The sequence below is a fragment of the Ovis aries genome, chromosome 2 (assembly GCF_016772045.2).
Source record: "Ovis aries strain OAR_USU_Benz2616 breed Rambouillet chromosome 2, ARS-UI_Ramb_v3.0, whole genome shotgun sequence".
Lineage (NCBI taxonomy): Eukaryota > Metazoa > Chordata > Mammalia > Artiodactyla > Bovidae > Ovis > Ovis aries.
Window position 1 is genome coordinate 89,715,920 of NC_056055.1, and position 25,287 is coordinate 89,741,206.

At 43.7% G+C, this 25,287-nt stretch overlaps 4 protein-coding genes across 4 annotated transcripts; all 4 read right to left on the reverse strand.

The window, feature by feature from the left end:
• LOC114113006 (interferon omega-1) lies at window positions 1-588 on the reverse strand. Its single transcript, XM_027964576.3, has one exon. The coding sequence runs from the start codon at window positions 586-588 to the stop codon at window positions 1-3; it is 588 nt and encodes a 195-aa protein (XP_027820377.1).
• Window positions 589-8,666: 8,078 nt separating this feature from the next.
• On the reverse strand, window positions 8,667-9,254 carry LOC114112825 (interferon omega-1-like). Its single transcript, XM_027963928.2, has one exon. It carries the CDS (start codon window positions 9,252-9,254, stop codon window positions 8,667-8,669), a length of 588 nt encoding a protein of 195 aa, XP_027819729.2.
• Window positions 9,255-14,896: 5,642 nt separating this feature from the next.
• LOC101111435 (interferon alpha-H-like) lies at window positions 14,897-19,602 on the reverse strand. The gene has a single exon (XM_012108174.4). It carries the CDS (start codon window positions 15,559-15,561, stop codon window positions 14,992-14,994), a length of 570 nt encoding a protein of 189 aa, XP_011963564.3. The 5' UTR covers window positions 15,562-19,602; the 3' UTR covers window positions 14,897-14,991.
• A 4,254-nt stretch (window positions 19,603-23,856) lies between these two features.
• LOC114112832 (interferon omega-1) lies at window positions 23,857-24,455 on the reverse strand. Its single transcript, XM_027963933.3, has one exon. The coding sequence runs from the start codon at window positions 24,442-24,444 to the stop codon at window positions 23,857-23,859; it is 588 nt and encodes a 195-aa protein (XP_027819734.1). The 5' UTR covers window positions 24,445-24,455.
• Window positions 24,456-25,287: the final 832 nt, after the last annotated feature.

Consider the following 25,287-nt stretch of genomic DNA (forward strand, 5'->3'; position numbering starts at 1 on the left):
TCAAGGTGAGCTCAGGTCTCCATCCATCATTCTTAACCTTTTGTGCAAGCTGGTTGATGAAGACAAGGATCTCATGATTTCCAGTCTGACAATTTCCCAGGCGCAGTCACTATATCCCTTCTCTTTCAGGTAGACATGGATGCCCTGGAAATACCTCTTCATGGCCAGGGTGGGGCCCGTCCTTCCCAGGGCAGAGTCTTCCTCTCCCGTCACCTGCCCCAGGCAGGCATCCAGGTCATCCAGCTGCTGATGGAGTCCAGTGCGGAGCTGCTCCAGGAGGGTGGTGTCCCAGGCAGCAGAGGAGCTCTCTGTGTGGAAGAGGTTGAAGCTCTGCTGGAGCATCTCGTGGAGCACAGAGATGGCCTGGGCCTCCTGGAGCCGGCCGCCCTCCACCATCTCCTGGGGGAAAGCGAAGTCTTTTCTGTCCTGCAGACAGAAGCGAAGGGAGAGTCTCCTCATTTGGCCCAGGAGCCTGAGGTTCTGGCTGCCAACCAGCACGTGGTTCTGAGACAGGTCACAGCCCAGGGATCCTCCCTGGCCGTAGCTGACCAGCACCAGGGCCATGAGTAGAGAGAGCACGAAGGCCATGGGGAAGATGCGGCTGCTGCTGGGCTGGCTGAGACGGCGTCTGGTGGAACCTTGAGGTAGGTTCTCTGATGCCATGCTTTCTAAGCAAGGCCATTAAATAGGGAACATGGTAGTTTTCATTTTCTAATCATTTCTCTAATCTTTTACTTCCTTTTTTGATTTTCATTTATGTATTCACAATATGATCAAAGAAAATGTCATCAATCTAAACTATTAATTTTGTGTATTTCCCAATAACTTCCTATGTGCCCATCCAAATGGATATTTATCAATCAAATGAGAAAGATCTTTTTCTTAACTCAGGAGTGATGTATGTGTGTAGTTACACACATTATTGCCTTTTGTCTCTCATGCGTAAATGTTGCTCTCCTCTTGTCCATGAACACATCTGTAGCCCTGATCTTAGGCTCCACTTTTCCCTCTTTACATAGGAAACCAGCCTCCCTCAGCCCTATGGTTTCTGTATTTATAAGTGATTTACCAGATTACTCTGGCAATTATGGTCTTTGAAACAGAAGATGGTTCATCTTTAGTTTGATTTAGAAAAGAGTCTGATTGTTACAAGTCCATGAGCTCTTCCCACGTTTCTCCTCCTTCTAGAACATGTTCCTACAGGTCCTGTAGTTGTGTTTTAGGGAACCACAAAGTCAGGACTATTACAGACATCGTTCTTTCTTTCCCCCATTGTCATCCTGGATACCTATTTTCCTCCACAGACTGGGCCAATACCCCCACCAGAATCCTGGTTCTTCTCGGGAACATGGGTGAGGAGACTCTACATCTGGGATGACTGTATTTTCCCAGCAGCACCTCACTCACAGGGAGAGCTCACATGGCGCCACGCCCTGTCCTCTGGAGTGACCGAGTCCCTTCCTCACCTGCTGGACTCCCTCCCTGAGGACAGGCTCACCACATCCTGAGGACTTGAAAATCTCCTTTCTGTGGAGGGCTTGTTTACTTGTTGGGAAAGGAAATCATCTTCCTGAAACCCCACCCCCTCCCCTGGAGTGTTTATGGAAGGACCCGAGTTCCCAGTGGTGACCCCTGTTCTCCTGGCCCATGTCTCCCGGTGTCCTGAGTCAGTAGTGCTAAGGCGCTGAGTGCTAGTGTGTTTGTGCAAGTGGACAGAGGAATTATCCAACTACCATTATTTTACCTTTAGTAGAGAGATAATTTTCATTTTACCAAGTGTAGGTTGTATCATTCAGCTCTTTTAATTTTCTGAACACGTGTGATATTCAGAGTTTCTGAGTTGGAGGAATGAGATTCAGTGGTGTTGCTGTCTCTCATCAGAAGTTTATGTCACAGAACCCAGTGAGCTTCAGTTGCTCCTTCAGTCAGTTGATTCCACTGAGCTTCTTTGTTCCTCTGTCTCTGTCTTCCTCTGAGAACGCAGGACAGTGAGACTCATGCTACTCAGTCAGGGGAAATAGCCTTCTTTCTTTGCTTGTGGGTGATTCTTGAGTTGAAGTTGTTTTAATTTATATTGACATACTGGACAAGATGAGTCTCACTGCTCCTGCTCTAGTCCTAATTCATGATGAGGTGAGAACAATAAAAGGAAGTAAAGAAAGCCAGAGGGGCTGTACTCTATCATTTTCAAGACTTTAGATTTTTTTGTTTTTCTTTGCAACCTTCCTAGAAAGTAAAATTCGAGATGAGAAAACAAATGTAGACCAAAAGAAAACCAATGTAAATCTGAATGTCATCAATATGAAAAAAGGGAAGTGGCTTTCCCCTGACACAATGAGTTAGCAAACTTCAGTGCAGCACAGCTGGGGAGATGCTGAGGCAGAGGGGAAGGATGAGGCCAGTATGAACAACAGAAAGGCTGGGACAGAGCTGGGTCTGCCAGAAACTCAATGAAGGAAAAGTTCTGGGTCATTTGACTGCTCTTTGCTTTGCAAGATCAGTGGCCCCATTTTTCTTTCATTTAATCCATGTAAGATCAGTTTTAGGAGAGAACTAAGTCACATCCATCAGCTCACAAGGAATGCCAGTTGCTAGAAAACTAACTGTCTCTGGCAGGATTTTGGAGACCAGCCTTGCTGAGCATCTGTCTAGGTGACAAATCCGCTCAACAATGAGAAGATGCTTTGTGAAAACTAAAATTAAATAAAAGGGAATCAGATAATTCCAGAAATCATTATGTTAACCTGGGTAATCATAATCATAGTATTAAAAAATAATAACTGAATTTTGTTTGCTACTAATGGATGGCATCACAGACTCGATGGACGTGAGTCTGAGTGAACTCTGGGAGATGGTGATGGACAGGGAGGCCTGGCGTGCTGTGATTCATGGGGTCACAAAGAGTTGGACACGACTGAGTGACTGAACTGAACTGAGCTGAACCCTAACAATCTCCCTAATATTCCAGTTTGTGATAGGATCATATTGATGGGTTGGGTTTCTGTGGCTTTTTTAAGAATTTTAAAAATATTTATTTCATGTGCTTATTTGGCTGGGCCATGTCTTAGTTGAAGCATGCTGGATCTTGGATCTTCCTTGCTTCATCCAGGATTTTCACTTGGGCCATGGGAAGTCTTGCTTGCCACATGCAGGATCTAGTTCCCTGACCAGAGATCCAACTCAGGCTCCCTGCTGTGGGAGCATGGAGTCCTGGCCACTGGACCGTCAGGGAGTCTCAAGGGGTAGCGTTTCAATATATGAATTTAGGGAACACACACACATTCAGTCTGTAACACGGTAATAAGAAGATACCAAGGTATTGTGTTTATGGCAAGGATTCCTTAGGATCTATTTCATTCGTGGTATTTATTTGAGGAGAAAGAACACATTCCCTGATGCTACCCTCACTTTTTATGGCACATCCATCCTGGATTGTTTACTCATTAAATGTTATAAATGTTATACTGTGAACCTAATTACCAAGGACCTACCAGGCTTCCCTGGTGGCTCAAATGGTAAAGAATCTGCCTGCAATGCAGGAGACCAGGGTTCAGTCCCTGAGTTGGGAAGATCCCCTGGAGAAGGAAATGGCAACCCACTCCAGTATTCTTGCTTGGAGAATTCCATGGGCAGAGGAGCCCGACAGGCTATAGTTCACAGGGTCACCAAATGTCAGACTCAACTGAGCCACTAACACTTTCACCAGACAAATTCCCCAGACACTCAGTCTTCATCAAAAATGACAGTGACAACAGCTACAAATTCCTTAGCCTCTAAAGGGACTCACTTAATCCTTCTAACATAGTGAAATGAGTTAATATTCTCCTTTCCAAGAGCCCCCTGCTAAGACTTTATGTGAATGAACTAATCTAATAATGAATGTCAGATTCCACACTCCCTATCCACAGCATAAACACCTGTGCCCACTACATGTACTGAACTCTCACTTATTTCCCTCTTTTGCTTCTAACACAAGCTGTCCCTTTGTTGTTTCATACCTCAATGTTACAAATCTCTTATTTCCATTAATATCTCCCTCCAAATTCTCGATAAGCTGGGCGATTTACAAAGTATCCTGATTATTTTGTATAAGAAGCAAACTGAAATTATCAAGTGGTAGTTATTACTGAGAGTCTAACTGTGCTTCACAAAGTTATTAATTCTAATAATTATAAAATAATCATATTTAATTGTCCAAATGACTCATAGATTGTTAAGTGATCCTCACCATAAAATTGAGATACATGATGGACAAGGTCCTTGAGAGATATGACCCCTGCTCATATTGGGTTACAAACATTTCAGTGAATCCTCTGTAGAAAACCCCAAGCTGATGGTACTTGTGGCTCTAGGTAAAGCATACTTAATGCTACCAAATTACATGAATATGGGAAATGACTGGAAGAATAGAAGACGACGTCCGGACAGAAATCTGCCTGATACTGTGACCCTGCAGTGGGAAGGAAAACTTGGGGACAAGACTGAGACTTACAGGTGCCCCAAGGGAAAGAGAAAATTATTTCATTCACTATTAATATAAAAGGTAAATTTCTCCTGTAATGTTAATCGTCTGAAAAATCTTTTAAAATATATACATTTTAAACTCACATCAAATTGAAATGTTTTCCTTATGCTGCAACAGTACTTGTAAGTTGCTGGCTTTAGTGGAAGCAAAAGCATCAGTGCTGTTTTCAAAATTGCTACATTGTATATATCTCTCTTCACTGAGGGAATGCCATATTTGACAAATAATGGCCGAGTCAGTTCAGTTCACTTCAGTTCAGTCGCTCAATCATGTCTGACTCTGGGTGACCCCATGAATTGCAGCACTCCGGGCCTCCCTGTCAATCACCAACTCCCGGAGTTCTCACAAACTTATGTCCATCAAGTCGGTGATGCCATCCAGCCATCTCATCCTCGGTCGTCCCCTTCTCCTCCTGCCCCCAATCTCTCCCAGCATCAGAGTCTTTTCTAATGAGTCAGCTCTTCCTATGAGGTGGCCAAAGTACTGGAGGTTCAGCTTTAGCATCATTCCTTCCAAAGAACACCCAGGACCGATCTCCTTGCAGTCCAAGGGACTCTCAAGAGTCTCCTCCAGCACCACAGTTCAAAAGCATCAAATCTTCGGTGCTCAGGTTTCTTTACAGTCCAACTCTCACATCCATACATGACTACTGGGAAAACCATAGCCTTGACTAGATGGACCTTTGTTGGCAAAGTAATGTCTCTGCTTTTGAATATGCTATCTAATTTGGTCATAACTTTCCTTCCAAGGAGTAAGCGACTTTTAATTTCATGGCTGCAATCACCATCTACAGTGATTTTGGAGCCCAAAAATGTAAAGTCAGCCACTCTTTCCACTGTTTCCCCGCCTATTTGCCATAAAGTAACGGGAGCAGATGCCATGATATTAGTTTTCTGAATGCAGAGCTTTAAGCCAACTGTTTCACTGTCCTCTTTCACTTAAATCAGGAGGATTTTTAGTTCCTCTTCACTTTCTGCCATAAGGATGGTGTCATCTGCATATCTGAGGTTATTGATATTTCTCTTAAATAACCAATCTCAACTAACAAATTCCTTTTTTTTTAATTTTTTTTATTATTATTTTTTTTAATATTTTGTTTTTTATTTTTTAAATTTTAAAATCTTTAATTCTTACAGGAATTCTTACAAATTCCTTTTTTATCTCATGTCTTTTAATCAAGAATCATCTATTAAACATCCATCTTTTTATGTAGTCAGTTTTTCATTGGAGAGTTACATTAACTTTTTCGAAATGTCAAATCATATGGATTAGTTGCTTAAACACGTGCAATCAAAATGCTTTTGATTTCAGCATAATGTGTGCTCAGTAGGTATCAGCTGTAAAATAGGCAGTTGGGGATATGATTCCAGCATGCATCTTCAAAAGGCATCACCATCAAGACAGATTTTTAAAGCCCTGAAAACTAGAGCAGATCATGACCTAGTTCATGAGTTTGAATGGAAAACAGTTCTGGGCCCTGAACACAAGAAAGCTACAAGTGTCTTTGTCACAAATGAAACTCAGACTGGATTCCAGCCAGATGGCAGGAGTGCAGTGTGAGTGTGGAGCCTGGGATCTGGTTGAGGATGTTGCAATCTGTGTGTCTTCTAGCTGGAGATCACAGAGTTTGAACAAAAATGAGTTATGAACTCCTTTACCTGGGTAAAGTGACAATGCAAGAGCAGAGGCTTCACTGCATATGGATCAGAAATTCACAGAAGAAACCTGCATTTCCAGTGGATATGATGGGAAAAGGTTGTCACCTACTCTAGCGTACTGGTCTTAAAATGAAAGTCTCAACTCCACAGCTCTTCTCAGCTCTACTCTGGGATGCTGGGGCTCCAGTTCCTTTCAGTACATTTCTCCTTTGCCTGCAGATTGCTTTTCTTTCAGAGTTCTTCCGAACGGATTCCAAGAGATGGACGAGAAGGCTGGAGTATAACATGACAACCACCATCAATTAGGAAAAGGAAAACTAATGGTTGCTGCTAGATGCTCTGTGTCACCAGTCAGATTGGCAAAAACTAAAAAGGATGATAAGATCCTGTTTTGGTCAATGTGTGAGAACATAAGAAGACTTATATGGTCTTGAATATAGATTAATGTACCATTGTTATCATGGACAGCTGGCAGTAGGCATGTGCAAGGTTTATGTGTTTTGACCAATAATATTGACTTCATGGCCCCATGTTCAGAGAAAGACTCTCGCTTCCCTTATAAGACACCTGCATACACTTGTAGCAGTCTCTCCTCTAAAGGCACTAATTTCTGAGAAGGACCGACTCTAGGAGGTGACACTGCCAGCCTTTAGGGACTGAAGTGTTTATGGAAAGCAACGAGGATCAAACCCAGGCCAGCCCAGGGCTGGAGAGCAGAACCTCACACTGCATGGCCCTTGCTCTTTTCTTCCTGCCTGTGCCTTGCTGCTGAAAGATGGAAACCCAACAGAGGGTTGATTAGGTGATTTTAGAAATGTCTTCAAGAAGTAGTAGAGTAGTACTCACACTAAAGAAGCAAGAAACATGATTAAGGAGTAATGTGTGTGATTTTCTGCATTCATATGAGATCTCCATGATTTCCCTATTATTCATTTTACGGTAGATCAAAGCATTTTCTACTAATCCTTGTTTCTCAAAGAATTTCTGTGACTTCCTAAGAATACTTCTAGAAGTCTGAAACACAGAAATTGGAATTGTCTTCAGCACTGAGCACAGGAGAGTTCACACACTGAATATACTGTGAAACTAGCACCCAAGTTAACTATTGGTACCACAGACCTAGCATCTTTCCAGTGCTGCCTTTCAGTCACTGCCTCAGGCCAGCTGACCAGTCTGCTCCCTGTGGGCAGCTACTCTGGGACTCACTGTCCTGATTATCTGTGCCAAGCACACTTTTATGCTTCTTGTAATATAGACTTATTGATCCAAATAGCAGTCCTATGAAAAACTACTGTTATTTTCCCCATATTTGAGAAGAAGATCAAGATAGAATGCATGCCTGCATGCATGCTAAGTTGGTTCAGACAGGTCCAGCTCCTGTGACCCATGGACTGTGGCCCACCAGGCTCCTCTGTCCATGGGATTGTCAAGAAAGAATACTGGAGGGGGTTGCCATATCCATCTCCTTAGTGTTTGTGATACTTTTCAGGGTCACACTGCTATTAAATAGCTGAGCTGCATTCAAAGGTTTTGAAACTTCTAGAACTCTCCTTTCACTTGTGCTCTCTTCCAGTGATTTCCACTCAGAGAAACTTTGAAGCCAGAAACCATCACAGAACAGAGCTCCTGTGTTGGAGGCAGTGAAGATATAGCGTAAGAGAGTCAATTGTTCAGGACCGAGGAGAAGGCGGGAGGAAGAGTAACAGGTGTCAGGCTGAGCCACTCAGTGCCACATGTTCGCAGCTTCCCTGGAGGAGGGGAGTCCTCCCCCCACATACTGACACCAACCATTCTCTGTTGATTGGGTTTAAACTAGTTATACTTGTGGCTTCAGGACTACTCATTTACCACCGTTTCAGAGACTCCTTTCTACCTGTTTCTTTTGGGTGGAGGGGGCTGCACTGCACAGCTTGCAGGATCTTAGTTCTCTGACCAGGTATCCATGGCACCTGAGCGTCTCACACTGGAAGCATGGAGTCCATTCCACTGGACTGCCAGGGATCCAGAAATTCTACCTTTTGACAATCATTTCCTGAAAAGTGATACAACTATTCTGTAGTATAAATGGACAAATGCTATTCTATGATAGGTTTATGTAGACCAAATGAGTATTTAGTTCTTCATAATGAAAACAGTAATTACTTTCATAAGAAATTAATAAATAAAACAAATTAGAAGATTAAGGAAATGAACATATTTTCTAAATTTTATTACAATGTAGACAAACATTTTACATGAAAAAATAAATATGATGAGATAAAATAAATACATAAATAAACATAAATAACATCATGGCAATCATCCCTTACAAACTGATCCCTGTGCAGTTGAATACTTTTTATATCTACTTGCTTATTGCTACTGAGAAGTACTATGGATGGAATTCGGGAAACATTGTGGCTAAAGCAGAAATCAGAGTCTTCTGAAATGATTTCAGGGGAGCGTACAAGGGTGATGTGGCCTCTTAGTCAGTGAGAGTCATATCAAGGTGAGTTCAGGTCTCCATCTATCATTCTTAACCTTTCTTGCAAGCTGGCTGATGAAGACAAGGATCTCATGATTTCCACTCTGACAATTTCCCAGGCGCAGTCGCTGTATTCCTTCTCTTTCAGGTAGACATGGATGCCCTGGAAGTACCTCTTCACGGCCAGGGTGGGGCCTGTCCTTCCCAGGCCAGAGTCTTCCTCTCCCATCACCTGCCCCAGGCAGGCGTCCAGGTCATCCAGCTGCTGATGGAGTCCAGTGCGGAGCTGTTTCAGGAGGGTGGTGTCCCAGGCAGCAGACGAGCGCTCTGTGTGGAAGAGGTTGAAGCTCTGCTGGAGCATCTCGTGGAGCACAGAGAGGGCCTGGGCCTCCTGGAGCTGGCCGCCCTCCACCATCTCCTGGGTGAAAGCGAAGTCTTTTCTGTCCTGCATACAGAAGCGAGGGGAGAGTCTCCTCATTTGGCCCAGGAGCCTGAGGTTCTTCCTGCCAGCAAGCACGTGGTTCTGAGACAGGTCACAGCCCAGGGATCCTCCCGGGCCGTAGCTGACCAGCACCGGGGCCATGAGTAGAGAGAGCACGAAGGCCATGGGGAAGATGCGGCTGCTGCTGGGCTGGCTGAGATGGTGTCTGAGTGAAACTTGAGGTAGGTTCTCTGATGCCATGCTTTCTAAGCGAGGCCATTAAATAGAGAACATGGTAATTTTCATTTTCTAATTGTTTTAATACACTTTCACTTCCTTTTTTGATTTTCATTTTTGTATTCACAATATGATCAAAGAAAGTGTGTGTGGTCAGTTTAAAGTATTAATTTTACTTATTTCCCAGTAACTTCAAATGTACCCATCCGATTGGATATGAGTCAATTAAATGAGAACTTTTTTATTATTCAACACTTAAACTGTTCAACACTCTTCTGCTCAGAGTTTCAGAGCTGAAGGAAGGACATTCAGTGATGGTGTCTCTCACTGGAAGCTTATGTCACGGAATCTAGTGAGTTTCAGTCATTCATTCAGGCAGTTGATTCCACTGGGCGTCTCTGTTCCTCTGTCTCTTTCTTCCTCTGAAAATGAAGGACGGTGAGAACCAGGCTACTCGTTCAGGGAGAAATAGCCTTCTTTCCTTTACTCGAGTATAATTTTTCACTTAGTCTACATTCTTTCAGTGACTTGGCCAGGCTTTGTCTTGCTGCTCCTGCTCTAGTTCTAATTCACGTTGAGGTTAGAAACATACAGGGAAGTGAAGGAAGGCAGCGGGGCTGAGCTCTACCACATCTAAGACTTGAGTTTGTTTGTTGTTGTTTCCCTTTGACACTTTCCTAGAAAGTAAAACTCCACAGTTGTTTTGTGGGCAAAAAGAAAAGTAATCTAAGTCTGAATGTCTGAAGATGAACGAAGGGAAGTGGTTTTCCCTGACACAATGATGTCTTCTGAGTTAGCAAACTTCAGTGCAGCACAGCTGGGGATGAGGCTGTGGCAGAGGGCAAGCATGAGGCCAGTATGAACAACAGAAAGGCTGGGCCACGGCTGCTGCTGACAGAAGCTCAGTGAAAGTTAAGTCCCGGGTCAAGCGACTGTCCTTAATTTGCAAGATCAGCTACCTCATTTTTCTTTCAATTAATGCACGTAGGATTCGTTTCGGGAGAGAAGGAAGAAGTCAAGCCCATCACCTAACAAGAGATGGACAACTAGAATGCCAATTGCTGGAATACTAACCCTCTCTGGCAGTGTCTTGGAGACCAGCCTTGCTGAGCATCTGTCTAGGTCATACATCCACTCAGGCAAGGAGAAGATGCTTTGAAAAAAACTAGAATGAAATAAAATTAAATGATTGCAAACCATCCTGAACTTAATCTGGATACTAGTAATTATGATATTAAAAATTATAGCTGAATTTGATTACCTGCTGCTAATGGACTAGTCACTTTTCAAGCTCTTTAGAATTTTAACTGAATCCTCTCATTAGCTCTTAGGGTGACGCTCACTTATACTCCTGGAGAAAAATATAAATCTAGACAAATGAGCTATTCCAATCATAGCAAAGATTCAAGAGCAAACCTTGGGGGCTTTGATTTGTCTGAATGATCCAATTAAAAAAAAAAGGAGGGGTGCAAATGAACATGACATTAAGGAACCAATGAAATAAATGATAGGAGGAGAATGAGTTGCCGAAGACCCCTTAATCCATTTCAAATACCAAAGGGTCATGATGTATTGTTTTGTAGGGCCACAGTGTGTGGTCTGAAGTCCGCAAAATTAAGATCTAATCATAAATAGACAAAATCACTATTTAATAGTTGAAGGGAGTAGATTGTTCTGCCAGCTAAAAGAAAAGCAGGAGTTTGCTCATTGTCTAGTGGTTAGGATCCAGCACTTTCACTGCTGTGACCTGATTTCCATCCCTGGTTGGGGAAGTCCGATCACACAAGCCTCGAGGAAGTCTAAGCTTTTATGAGTAGTTTCTTCAATGAAATATAGTAAAATAATTTTGTTAGCCCTATGAGAGGTAAGCCCTGCTTTCTATGTATTTAATCCTCTTGACCTTTCTTGTGAGCTTAAGAACAAAGAAACGCAGGTAACAGTCTCTCGCCACATGAGTTCTGACGTTTCTCCTTCAGGATGAGAATGAAAACATCTTTCAGCATCAGGTTCTGCAGAATGAAGTCTCTACCCACTGCAGTCCCTGCCCTCCAACACGCCCTGATGGGAGTTCAGGGTTGAGATCAGGAACGAGGCACTCTGTGCTCTGGGAAAAGTGACACAAGAGGCCTTCTGATAGTTAGATACTTTCCGGAGAAAATTGATGAACTCAATTTTACAGCTTCTCATGGGTAGAAAGCTCTAAAATCTTTCAGAGAGACATCTGTTCCTGCTGATTCTCGGCCACTTTCTCCCAAGACGTGAGTTTATCTGCGCGTCACCCCTCGCCACAGTCGCCTGCATGCTGACCTCCTCTGCGTGCGTGGGGCAGGTCCTCAGAGCTGAGGGGGGCTGTGCTCTGGCCTTCAGTCCTCATCAAGTCCTCCCAATAAAGTGAACTCTCCGGAGTCATGTTTTTGGGTGTGTTTGTTTTTGTTGACAAGGACCCCTTCCAGGAGACCTCCTCAGGTAACCTGCTGTTCTCATTCGAAAGGAAGACACCTGCGTTTCTCACCTCCAGTCCCGCCAGGTCACCCTGGTGTCTACTGACGGAGTCCAGTGAAGAAGCTCTACTCTATGTCCAACCTCTGGTCAAGATGTGAGTGTCGAGGAGGCCTATGCGAGACCCAGATGGAAGCGCACGTGTGCTTCCCAGACAGAAGCAGTGAACATTTTTCTCCTTGGCAGGGAGAAACTGGCTTGAATTGTGAAGTAAACCTCAAAGCCTTGTATAGTTATCTTTTAAAAATTTCTAGCTCAACCTATTAAACATCATTAAGTAATACTATAGAACTGACATGAAAAGGTTATTTAGAAAATAATTTGTTATGAAATGATATTTTCAGCAGTAATATCAGAATGTGTTTTACTTGTTTAGGACTCTAGTCCTCAAGATTTCCAAACCACTCAGTTCTTTTCAGTTCAGTTGCTCAGTCATGTCTGACTCTTTGTGACCCCATGAATCGCAGCACACCAGGCCTCCCTGTCCATCACCAACTCCTGTAGTTCTCCCAGACTCACGTCCATCGAGTCAGTGATGCCGTCTAGCCATCTCATCTTCTGTCATCCCCTTCTCCTCCTGCCCCCAATCCCTCCCAGCATCAGGGTCTTTTCCAATGAGTCAACTCTTCGCATGAGGTGGCCAAAATACTGGAGTTTCACCTTTAGCATCGTTACTTCCAAAGAAATCCCAGGGCTGATCTCCTTCAGAATGGACTGGTTGGATCTCCTTACAGTCCAAGGGACCCTCAAGAGTCTTCTCCAACACCACATGTACTTTAAACATTCCCTGAGGGGCTTCCCTGGAGGCTCAGTGGTGAGGAGTCCACCTGCCAACAGGACCCCATGCGGTCCTAGAGGATGCGCGTGCTGCAGGACAGTGAGCCCGGGGGCACAGCTCCCGCCCTGTGCTCTAGACCCTGGGCCCTCACCACCGAAGCCAAGTGCACTGGAGCCTGAGCTCCCCAACAAGAGAGGCTCCCACAGTGAGAAGCCTGTGCCCCACAACTAGAGAGGACCCACCTTTGCCACAACTAGAGAGAAGTCCGTGCGGCAGTGAAGACACAGCACAGTGAGAAATGAATAAATGAATAAAATTATTTCAAAAGTCCCTCTGACTTTACATATAGCTGCTGAGCGCTGTATGTTGCAAAGAAAGAACAGAAAGATGATTGATCCATCAATGTCCTGAAGACTGCCTACATTAAATACATGAATTTCCCCAAAGATCTTTGTTACTTTGAGAAATTGTTCTCTTCCAATGTGCATGTTACTAACATATGTCCTGCGAGGAAAGCTCTGGCCCACTGTTGCTAAATGTATTAAAAGCCCTGCCTGTGCCCCTTCTATTCAATCTTGTTTGATTGTGTTTGTCTCTCAGAGATGCAAAGACACCAGGATGGAATTTAAGAACTTCCTTGGATTGCATTGTCCCCAGGCACCTCTTGCCCTGCTCTCTGATAACTTGCTGGGTCCTAAGGAAGACACAAGTCTGCAGCTGTGACGGGAGTGACTCTCGCCCCTTCCAGGACTCTGCAGACTGCTGTGGTGTGAGCGTCTCCCGTGCTGGGGACACAGCTGGTGGCCAGGCCTTCGTGCTCTGTCTCTGCTCTCAGTATCCGCTTCAGTCTTCTCCGTCTCTGAAAAGGAATGTTGTGGAGAAGCACTTGCCTCAGTGCAGCTCATCTGTGTTTTCCTGAGTCCTGAGGACCCGCTGCTGCTCCAGGAAACACTTTAAACATCTCTGTTCTCCTTCCAAGTTCTCAAGCTGCTGCTGACTCTCAACTCCAAGTTTTAGGTGCTTTGGGCTTTTCTCAAATGAGATTCTTGAACCAGGTGAGTTCCTCCTAGCGCACCCAGCACATGGAATAGCCTTGTTGCACGCTCAGAGGAGCCCCTGGTGTCTCCACCATTGTTCACTGTGAGGCGGAGTTCCCTCTATTTACTGTGTTTCTCTGGGAGGCTGGACAGTCTGGACCTGCAGTGCTTGGCAGGCAGAGCAGGCGAAGTCACAGGAGAGTGTCTGACAGAGCTAGAACTTTCACTCAGGTTCTGCTTTGAGTTGGTGGTTTGCAGTCGTAAGGGGAAATTGACAACTAGAAACTGTAATGGAGAAGGACACAGCTGTATGAGTGGAGAGGACGCCTTCATGCAGAGTGAGTGAGGAGAGCATGCTGGGGGTTTCTACACTGGGAGGAAGTGAACGATTGTGATATTTGAGTGTAAGGATAAGATACTCACCTGAGCTCTTGCCAACTGAATACCACGTCTTCAAGCATCTCTACAATTTTTTCCAGGGAAAAAAAAATCCACAACCAACAAGAGGCAGAAAATCCTTCCCAAGGATTCATCAGATCCTGAAGCATGGTTTGTTTGTTGTTGTTGTTGTTGTTGTTGTTTTTTTTTGATCGTTGTTTTTAGGTTACTCTTTTTGAAAAAATTCAGAGTTACGAAAAGCGCTGGAGTGGTTATGTTCACTTCAAGTTCCTCAGAGCAGCAAACAACACAGCTAGAGCTAGAGTATTTTTACTTCTAACGTGCAGATCCTAAAGAGGGCTCAAGGAATCGTAAAATGCATTTTTTAATGAAGCTGCCATTCAGGCTTGGTGTTTCTGTCTTAACGAAAAAACAAAGTAAGTCTTTTACAGTAAGAATTTAATAAAGGAAGAAAAATCGTAAACTGACTAAATACAAAATATACATTTTCCCAGTCAGACACGACGGAGCGACTTCACTTTCACTTTTCACCTTCGTGCATTGGAGAAGGAAATGGCAACTCACTCCAGTATTCTTGCCTGGAGAATCCCAGGGACGGGGGAGCCTGGCAGACTGCCGTCTATGGGGTCTCATAGAGTTGGACACGACTGAAGCGACTTAGCAGCAGCAGCAGCATACATACATAATATTTTATCAGCAAAATAATTTAAATATTTATAAATAGTTAAATAAATATTAAATAAATAAATGTCCAGGTAGTTAAATACATAGATAGATCAGCTTCGGCATCGGTGAGGAACCAGCGCCTATAGAGTAGAACATCATGTTGCTTAATATTCCGGAAATCATTTGACACACTGATTCAATTCAGGGAGCAATGACCGCAGAAATGAGAGTCTTCCACGTGGCAGCGCAGGAGGAAGTGTGGTGTGTTAGTCCATGAGAATCACTTCCGTGTTGAACCACGTGTGTGTCAGTCCTTGCTCCTGAATCTCTCCTGCAAGTTTGTTGAGGATGAGAAGGCTCTCATGACTTCTGCTCTGACAACCTCCCAGGCACAAGGGCTGTGTCCCTTCTCTTGCAGATAGAGAGTGACTCTGTGGAAGTATTTCCTCACAGCCAGGCTGGAGTCCTCCTTGAGCAGGGGAGCCCCTCGCAGCCCCTCCTCCTGCCTGAGACAGGCTTGCAGGTCAGTGAGCTGCTGATCCAGTGCAGCGCGGAGCTTGTCCAGGAGGCTCTGGTCCCACGCGGCGGCCGAGCCCTCTGTGCTGAAGAGCTGGAAGGTGTGCTGGGTCACCTCGTGGAGCACAGAGATGGCCTGGACCTTCCGCAACTGGCTGCCACCCAGCACCTCCTGGGCGAATGCGAAGTCTTTTCTGTCCTGCAGGCAGGAGGAAGGGGAGACCCTCCTCAGTTGTCGCAGGAGCGTCAGGACCCTCCTGTTGGCCAGGCTGTGGGTGTGAGGCAGGTGGCAACCCCGAGAGCAGATGGCATTGCAGCTGAGCAGCAGCAGGGCCAGGAGTAAGGAACAGGCTGGGGCCATCGGGGCCTTGCAGATGCTGCTGGCCTGGGGCGGTGGGTGACTGTGAACCTGCTCTCTAGCTTCCCTGAAGCCCTTCCTTCAGGCCTGGGGCTTAAATAGGAGCCCATGGTTTCCATTTTCTGAAATTCCCTCTTACTTTCTACTTTTGGTTTTGCTTTTCTGTTTGCACTCTCCAGTGGGTTAAGGCAGCACTTCTCAATCGTTTCTTTTTTCATGTTGCCCTTCTTTCTTCTGCCCACAGAGCCTTTCTAGATATATTTTCTTAATTGCCCTGCACTGTGAAATTTTGATAACACAGATGTACTGTGTATGTATTTATGTACTCTATGAATATCTTTTCCTGTACATAGAAAAAGGAGGTGTAAATCTTACTCTTTGTATTCAGTGTAGTTAAGAAATACATAAAATTTTAAGCTATAATTTAAATGTAAAAGCTACTGAATTTTATTTTTTTTATAAACAGTTTTCTGAGTGACTTTTAATGTCATATGTTTACTTTTATAAGTAGGTATGTATCCAATTACATATTGAAATAAAATTTACATAAATACTTTTAATAATACCAAGATATAGACATACTTAAAAGTCATTCAAAGCTGCTCAAATCATTGAATAACTTAAAAATAGTTCTTTAATATTTAATTTAAGTATTCATTACTGAATTTTTTTCATGTCAGAAAATAATTTTTAGTTTTACTGCCTGCTAGATATTCATCTGGATATTATCAACATTTTTTCTCTTTAAGACTTTGACATGTTGAACCTTTGTAGAATTTTATAAGAATTGATAACATTTTTGTATTTTATTTACAAATGAATTTTCCATTTTTATGTAATTTCTGGAGCCCAAATCACAGTGACCTTCAAACATAAGCAACATGCATGAGACGGACAATGGTTTCTCAGAAGTACAGAAAGGGCAGCTCTCACAATATGACTCTGAGATCAAGCAAATGATGGAAAGTCCTCCAGTGAACCATCTAGTCACCTTAGATGGTACCACTGGCCTTGTATACAATTTGTTTATATTCCATAAACTCAATCTCAATGCTTCTCTTATGTATGAGACACAAGAAAGGCCAAAGACAGAAATAAATACTAAGGGGTTAGATTTTGTTGTATCAGGTTGAACTTTGACGTGTAATAACTAATCACTGTAATGACAAGATTTGTTCATATTCCAGAAAACTAATGCCTGCATGCGTGGAAGTAGCATTATCCCCAGTGAGAAGCCATGATTTAGGAATCACGATGCATGTGAATCTTTCTCTCTGTTCCTTTGCAACAAATTTCAGATTTGCCAAATGACTTTCAAGTTCCAATCCAAGTCTATCGTTTTCAAATAAAAGGAAACAATCTTTGTAATTAATTCAGAACGGGATAAATATTATTTCATGGGAGATTTAGCTTTTGGCTCTGCTCCTGAATTCATTTTACAGTGGATTTTATGTTGTCTTGTCCCCTTATGTTCCAAACTTCAAATAAGAGACATGTGACCGTGTTTGGCAAATCAGCTCTGTAGTGACTGAACTCTGTCTTCTTCTCTGTGGTATCCTCTGTACCAGGCCCAGTGTAATCGCTCAACAAGCTGTTTTGTGGTGTTTATTTATTTATTCACTTCTGGGTGCCCTGGGTCCTCACCGCTTGCCCGGACTTCCGTCAGTCGTGGCAGGTGGGGCCACTCTTCCTCGCAGAGCCTGGTTTCCTTGCTGTGCGGGCCTCCTCAGGCTCCAGCGTGCAGGCTTCAGGAGCTGCAGCACGTGGGCTCTGGAGCAGGGTCTCAGCAACAGGGGAGCACTGTCTTAGTTGTTCCGTGGCAGGTGGACACTTCCTGGACCAGGGATCGACTCTGTCTCTCCTGAGGAAGATTCTTCTTCACTGCACCATCAGGGAAGTCCTCAACAAGTAATTGTAGCTAAAGCAGTTTCTCAGATTTCCTCCTACTACTGGAAGGCATTTACAAATGACCAAGCTATTTTGCTTCATCGGGGCCCTATTTCCTAGAATGATAATAGACAGTGGCTGGTATTTCAACTCTATTCCTGCTGGTACCTGTCGTACTGAGTTTGTTGCTAAAACCACTAGGAGTCTCCTTCCTTGAAGGTAAATGGGGTCTGGGGCTTCACGTAGCAAGTGCAACACACTTTTCAGCCTGTGCCCAGCACTATATTAAACTCAGGAGGATGCCTCACCCCTAATCGTCCTCAACTACGTCATGATTCCAGAAAACATCTACTTCTACTGCATCGACAGGGCTAAAGCCTTTGACCTTGTGAATCACAACGAACTGTGTAAAATGCTTCAAGAGATGGGAATATCAGACCATCTTACCTGTCTCCTGAGAAACCTGTATGCAGGTCAAGAAGCAACAGTTAGAACCGGACATGGAACAATGGACTGGTTCCAAACTGGGAAAAGAGTACATCAAGACTGTATACTGTCAGCCTGCTTATTTAACTTATATCCAGAGTACATCATGTGAGAGGCTGGGTTGGATGAAGCAGAAGCTGGAAAGATTGCTGGGAGAAATATCAATAACCTCAGATATGCAAATGACACCACCCTTAAGGTAGAAAGGGAAGAGGAACTAAAGAGCCTCTTGACGAAAGGGAAAGAGGAGAGTGAAAAAGCTGGCTGAAAACTTAAAACATTCAAAACATCAGGAACATGGCTTCCAGTACCATAGCTTCATGGCAAACAGATGGGGAAGCAAAGGAAAGAGTGACAGACTCTATTTCCTTGGGCTCCAACATCACTGCAGATGGTGACTGCAGACAGGGGATTGAAAGACACTTGCTCTTTGGAGGAAAAGCTATGACCAATCTAGACAGCATATTAATAAGCAGAGACGTTACTTTGGCCTAAAGGTCTGTATGGTCAACGCTATGGTGTTTCTAGTAGTCATGTATGGATGTGAGAGCTGGACCAGAAAGCTGAGTGCCAGAGAATTGATGCTTCTGAACTGTGGTGTTGGAGATGACTCTTGAGAGTCCCTTGGACTGCAAGGAGAACAAGCCAGTCCATCCTGAAGGAAATTAGTCCTGAATATGCACTGGAAGGACTGATGCTGAAATTCCAATTCTTTGGCCACCTGACGCGAAGACCTGACTCATTGGAAAAGACCCTGATGCTGGGAATGATTGAAGGCAGGAGGAGAAGGGGACGACAGAGGATGAGATGGTTGGATGGCATCACTGACTCTAAGCAAGCTCTCGGAGTTGGTGATGGACAGGGAAGCCTGGCATGCTACAGTTCAGGGGTCATTAGAGTCACCAATGACTGAACGACTGACCTGAACTGAGGTCATGACAGAAAAGAACATGCCGGGTGTCGTACACAGAGCCATGTATCTGAACTCAAACCCTCCCTGATGCTCGTAGCTCACAGCAATGAGCAGGCGGTTTACCACAATACTCTTTGGTGGGTCTTTACCGACCTGGCAATTACTGCTACATTGACCTGAGATACTTCAGAGACTCCTCACAAGGAATGATGAATGATCATTTCCACGCTCTGTTTTATTCCATTGCATGGCTGGTGAGCTTCATTTTAGTTTGTCGTCCAGTTTTTGACATGTAATAATTAAAGCCTTACAACAGGTTGAAAATCTGGAGTTTGGATCTGAATCCCTGGTCTCTTTATTTTGCCTATTAACCTGCTCATTCTTTTTTGTCAGTGTGACTATTTTCTTACTTCTACATGCCAAGCATGCAGACTTTAAAGACATTTCCGTTCTGAATGGTTAGGACCCCAGCAAAGTCATATCATGAGGTCATAAACCCAAGGTAATGATATTAGGTGACAGGCCTTTTGGGAAGTGGTTAGGGTGTGAGGATGGAGGCCTCACAAAAGGAAATAATGCCCTTATAAAAGAGGTAGATATAAACTAGTCCCTCTCCTGCCCTGTGATGATACGAGAGAACTCTGCAGTGTGAGACCAGAAGCAGGCTCTCACCGCAACTGGACTAAACTGACACACAGTTCTCGGATATCCAGACTCAAGAACTAACATTGGCCAATACATTTCTGGTCTTTGCAAAATACCCAGCCTATGCTATTTTGTTGAAGAAGCTTGAATTGTAAGAGCAGATGGCGTTGCAGCTGAGCAGCAGGAGAGCCAAGAGCAAGGACCAGGTTGGCGCCATCGGGGACCTTGCAGATGCTTCTGGCCTGGGGCGGTGGGTGACTCTGTGAACCTGCTTTCTAGGTTCTCTGAAGACCTTCCTTCAGGCCTGTGTCTTAAATAGGAGCCCACGGTTTCCATTTTCTGAAAGTTCCTTCTTGCTTTCTACTTTTGTTTTTGCTTTTCAATTTGCACTTTTCAAATGGGTTAGGATAGCATTTCTCAAACTTTTTTTCATTATTGCCTCCCCTTCCCTATTGACAGAGTCTTCTGAGATATTTTCTTCCTAATTACTCCCACCATGAAATTTTGACAACACAGTTATGCTGTAGATCTTTCTTTGCACTCCATGCATATCTTTATACATAAGAAAAGAAAACGCAAAACTCCTTGTTGTATTCACCCTAGGGTTAACAATGCCATAAAATGAAAGGTGTACATTAAATGTAAATGCTGTTGAGTTTTATTTAACTTTATGAATGAGTTTGAAGAATGACTTTTAATGAGGGTATTTACTTATATAAATAGTAATGTACCAAATTACATATTCATATGAAATTCATAAAAAATATATAATAATACCACAGTATAGACTTAAAAATCTTTCAGAACTGAAAATCACTTAAAATTTTAGGTTATTTTTCTTCATATTTATTTTGAAGTACTTTTAACTTTGTTTCCTTTCAGAAATCAATTTTTAATTCCCTGTCTGCTGAATATTCATCTCAATTTTATAACATTTCTTTCTGTTTAGCTCTTGAAATATTTATAGATGCTCTTAACAACTTTGATAGGAATAAATAATAAAATACCATGATACCAATCCAATGGAGGAGAGTGAAGAGGAACTAAAGAGCCTCTTGATGAGGGTGAAAGAGGAGACTGAAAAAGCTGGCATTAATACTCAACATTAAAACACCTAAGCTTCTGACATCTATGCCAAATAGATGGCGAAAGAGTGGAAACCGTGACACATTTTCTTTTCTTGGTCTCCAAAATCACTGTGGACATTGACTGCAGCTACAAAATTAAAAGACACTTGCTCCTTGGAAGAAAAGCTATGACAGAACTAGACAACATGTGAAAAAGAGTAAACATCACTTTGACAACAAACGTCTGTATAGTCAAAGCTATGGTATTTCCAATAGTCTTGTATGGATGTGAGAGGTGGACCGAAAGAAGGCTGAGTGCAGTAGAATCAATGCTTTCAAATTATGGTGCTGGAGAAGACTCTTGAGAGTCCCTTGGATAGCAAGGAGATCAAACCAGTCAAGAAATCAACCGTGAGAATCATTGGAAGGATTGATAATGAAGCTGAAGCTCCAATAAGTAAGTAAACGTTATTGCTTAGTCATGTCTCATCTTTGTGACCCCATGGACCATAGCCAGCCAGTTGCTCTTCTGTCCATGGAATTCTCTAGGCAAGAATACTGGAGTAGGTTGCCATTCCCTTTTCCGGTGATCTTCCTGACCCGGGGATCAAACCCGAGTCTCCCCCACTTGCAGGTACATTCTTTACCATCTGAGCTACCAGGGAAGCCCTGTACTTTGGCTATCTGATGTGCAGAGCGAACTCACTGGAAAAGACCCTGATGCTGGGGAAGACTGAGGGCAGGAGGAGAAGAGGGCGATAGAGGAGGAAATGGTTGGATGGCATTACCAACTCAGTGGTTATGGATTTAAACAAACTCCAGGAGATAGTGAAGGATAGGGAATCCTGGCGTGCTGCTGTCCATGGCGTTGCAAAGAGTCAGACAGGATTGAGCACTGTATTTAGCAACTCAAAAATAGCAGTAAAATATCCTTCCCTTGAGCCCTGGAGAGTACGCTTCTCCAGACTGCTGTAGGAGGGCCAAAGAGCTCTTTTTCTCGGGTTCCTTTTGGATGCCCACTTTGGAGAGTTTGCAGTTCTGGGCACAGCATCCTCAGTGAGTCTTTTGATCCTGATTTACTATTGCGGGGAGAAACTCTTTGTTTTCACCGTTCTGAGAGCTGAAGAGGGAGCCTTGTAGCCCTGCCAGTGACAGTAATCTCTGGTTGGAAGCTCAGAACCTTGCATTTTCCAAGCCTTCTCTAGAGCTTTGTGGTTTATTTTCCAGGAAGGATTCCATTTACTGAAGAGCTTCAGGCGAGGAGTCAGTGAGTTGGGGTCGATTTTATAGATTCGGGTCCCTTCTGGCGCCATCCAGCCACAGCTCAGAGACAGGGAACCTGGTGGTGGTGACGGGACCCCTGGAAGGTGTCCAGGATGCCCTGGGAGTGAGTCAGAGCACGGCCACCACCAGCACCAAGGACCGGGGAGCTGTTACTTCCTGCCTTCAGAATATTTATTCCTGTACAGATTAAACTAAAAAAAAAATATTTCCTGGCCTATTCATGGATCATAAGAAAAAAAAATTAGAACATGAAACCAACAGATTTCTTCTTGAACAAGTTGGCAGGAAAACTCAGGAATTAAGGGGAAATATTTGAATTCTCAAGATACTGAAATTTACTGACTTTCACCAAAACATGAAGTTAAGCAAATTGGTTAATTTCACTGCCCCCTCTCTGACTGGTTACTGATTAAAGGAATGGTTCATGCAAATATTTGGATCCAGCCATGGATAGGGAACAATTGGCTAAATGGTTAAATGATTTTTAAATATCCAAGTGTTTTTCACAATATATTAAAATAAAAATTATTTTAGGTATGTTTTCCCATTATCCCTTGGGAAGAACCAGAAGGCAGGACATTTTCCCTGTTGCCTAATTTCTCTTGCTGTTTCCTTTCTTTCATCAGTGCTCTTAATGTCCTTTAGATGTCCTTCCGATGGGCCATCATTCTTCTCTCTCTGATTCAGACTCTATGGTTTTTACTTGTGAGTGTAGATTATCAGTTTTCTTTCTGAAGAAGGGGATTGAGAATAATTACACATGACAATTTCTTCTCTGTCATGTATGCTTTGAACATGAAATATTTCCATACAACCTCAAATAGTGGACTGCTGGACCTAAATGTGCCATGCCCTGTGTCTTGGTTCAGGCTGCTCTAACAAGGTCCCAGTGTCTGGTGGCTCATCAGTGATAGTTTATTTTCACAGTCCTGGGGGATGTAAGAGCTGGACTATAAAGAAAGCTGAGCGCCGAAGAATTGATGCTTTTGAACTGTGGTGTTGGAGAAGACTCTTGCGAGTCCCTTGGACTACAAGGAGAGCCAATCAGTCCATCCTAAAGGAGATCAGCCCTAGGTGTTCACTGAAGGACTGATGTTGAAGCTGAAACTCCAATACTTTGCCCACCTGATGGGAAAAGCTGACTCATTTGAAAGGACCCTGACGCTGGGAAAGACTGACGGCAGGAGGAGAAGGGGACGACAGAGGATGAGATGGTTGGAGGGCATCACCGACTCAATGGACATGAGTTTGGGTGGACTCTGGGAGCTGGTGATGGATAGGGAGGCCTGGCATTCTGCAGTCCATGGGGTCGCAAAGAATCAGAGACGACTGAGTGACTGAACTGAGCTGAATTGATGACCCAGTAACTGTCATAAATAATTAATTTCAGTTTACAAAATCCCTTTTTCTCTCATTTCTTTCAACCAAGGGTCTTCCCTTGTGGATCAGACAGTAAAGAATCTGCCTGAAATGCAGATTCCAGATTCCATCCTTGGTTGGGAAGATCCCCTGGAAATGGCAACAGACTCCAGTAGTCTTGCCTGGAGAATCCCATGGACAGAGGAGCCTGGTCGGCTATAGTCTATGGGGTCCCAAAAGATTCGGACTTGACCTAGCAACTAAACATAAAACAGTAAAAAATTCAAGAAGTTCACCTGGTAATATTTAATAAATAAAACAAATTACAAATTTAATGAAATAAAAATGTGACTGTATTTGTTAAATTTTAATACAATATAAATAAAAATATTTTATATAGAAAAATAAATAGGAGGAGATCAAAGAATAAATATAATAAAATAAATAAGCAAACAAACAATAAAATCAGGGCAGTCTTCACTTCGGGACTGACACACCTGCAGCCAAGAAAATTTATATATCTTCAGTTACTACTGACAAAGTATTGGCTGAAGTAATTCAATCAATTTGGTGGCTAAAGTAGAAATCAGAGTCTTCTGAAATGGCCACAGATGAGTGTGCAAAGATGATGGGGCATCTGAATCAGTGAGAGTCATGTCAAGGTGAGTTCACGTCTCCATCCATCATTCTTAACCTTTCTTGCCAGCTGGTTGATGAAGACAAGGATCTCCTGATTTCCACTCTGACGGTTTCCCAGGCGCAGTCGCTGTATCCCTTCTCTTTCAGGTAGAAATGGATGCCCTGGAAGTACCTCTTCACGGCCAGGGTGGGGCCTGTCCTTCCCAGGGCAGAGCCTTCCTCTCCCATATCCTGCCCCAGGCAGGCATCCAGGTCGACAAGCTGGTCCAGGAGTCCCTTGCGGAGCTGCTTCAGGAGGGTGGTGTTCCAGGCAGCAGAGGAGCGCTCTGTGTGGAAGAGGTTGAAGCTCTGCTGGAGCATCTCGTGGAGCACAGAGATGGCCTGGGCCTCCTGGAGCTGGCCACCCTCCACCATCTCCTGGGGGAAAGCAAAGTCTTTTCTGTCCTGCAGACACAAGTGAGGGGAGAGTCTCGTCATTTCGCCCAGGAGCCTGAGGTTCTTCCTGCCAACCAGCACGTGGTTCTGAGACAGGTGACAGCCCAGGGATCCTCCCGGGCCGAGGCTGACCAGCACAAGGGCCATGAGCAGAGAGAGCACAAAGGCCATGGGGAAGATGAGGCTGCTGCTGGGCTGGCTGAGACGACGTCTGGTGGAACCTTGAGGTAGGTTCTCTGATGCCAGGCTTTCTAAGCGAGGCTATTAAATAGGGAACATGGTAGTTTTCATTTTCTAGTCATTTCTATGCACTTTTACTTCCTTTTTTGATTTTCATTTATGTATTCTGAATATGGTCAAAGAAATTGTCATCTGTTTAAACTATTAATTTTATCTATTTCCCAATAACTTCAAATGTACCCATCCAAATGGATATTTTTCAATCAAATGAGAAAGGTCTTTGTCAGACATCAGAAATGATGTAGGTTTCTAAGTACAAACATTACCACTCTTTCTCCTTCATGTGTAAATGTAGCTCTTCTCTGTTCCATGAACACATTTTTGGCCCTGATCCTAGGCACAATTTCTGTTTCTTCCTTTACTTAGGAAGGCAGGCTCTGTATTTATCAGGGATTTACCAGGTCACTCTAGCAAATAAACTGTTTGAAACAAAGGATGGGTTTTCTTTAGTGTCTGATTTAGAGAAGAGGCTGATTATTATGAGTCCATGAGCTCCCTCATGTTTCTCTTCCTTCTAGAACACGTCCCTGCAGGTCCATGTGGTTGTGCTTCAGGGAACCACGAAGTCAGGACTATTACAGACATCAGGCTTGCGTTCCACCATTTTCATACTGGAGACCTATTGTCCTTTGCTGGCCCAACCAATACTCCTACCAAGAATTCTGGTTCTTCTCAGATAAAATGGGTGGGGAGACTCTAATTCCAGGATAATTGATTGTATTTGCCCAGCAGCACCTCACTCACACAGGAGAGATCACATGGAGCCACCCCCTG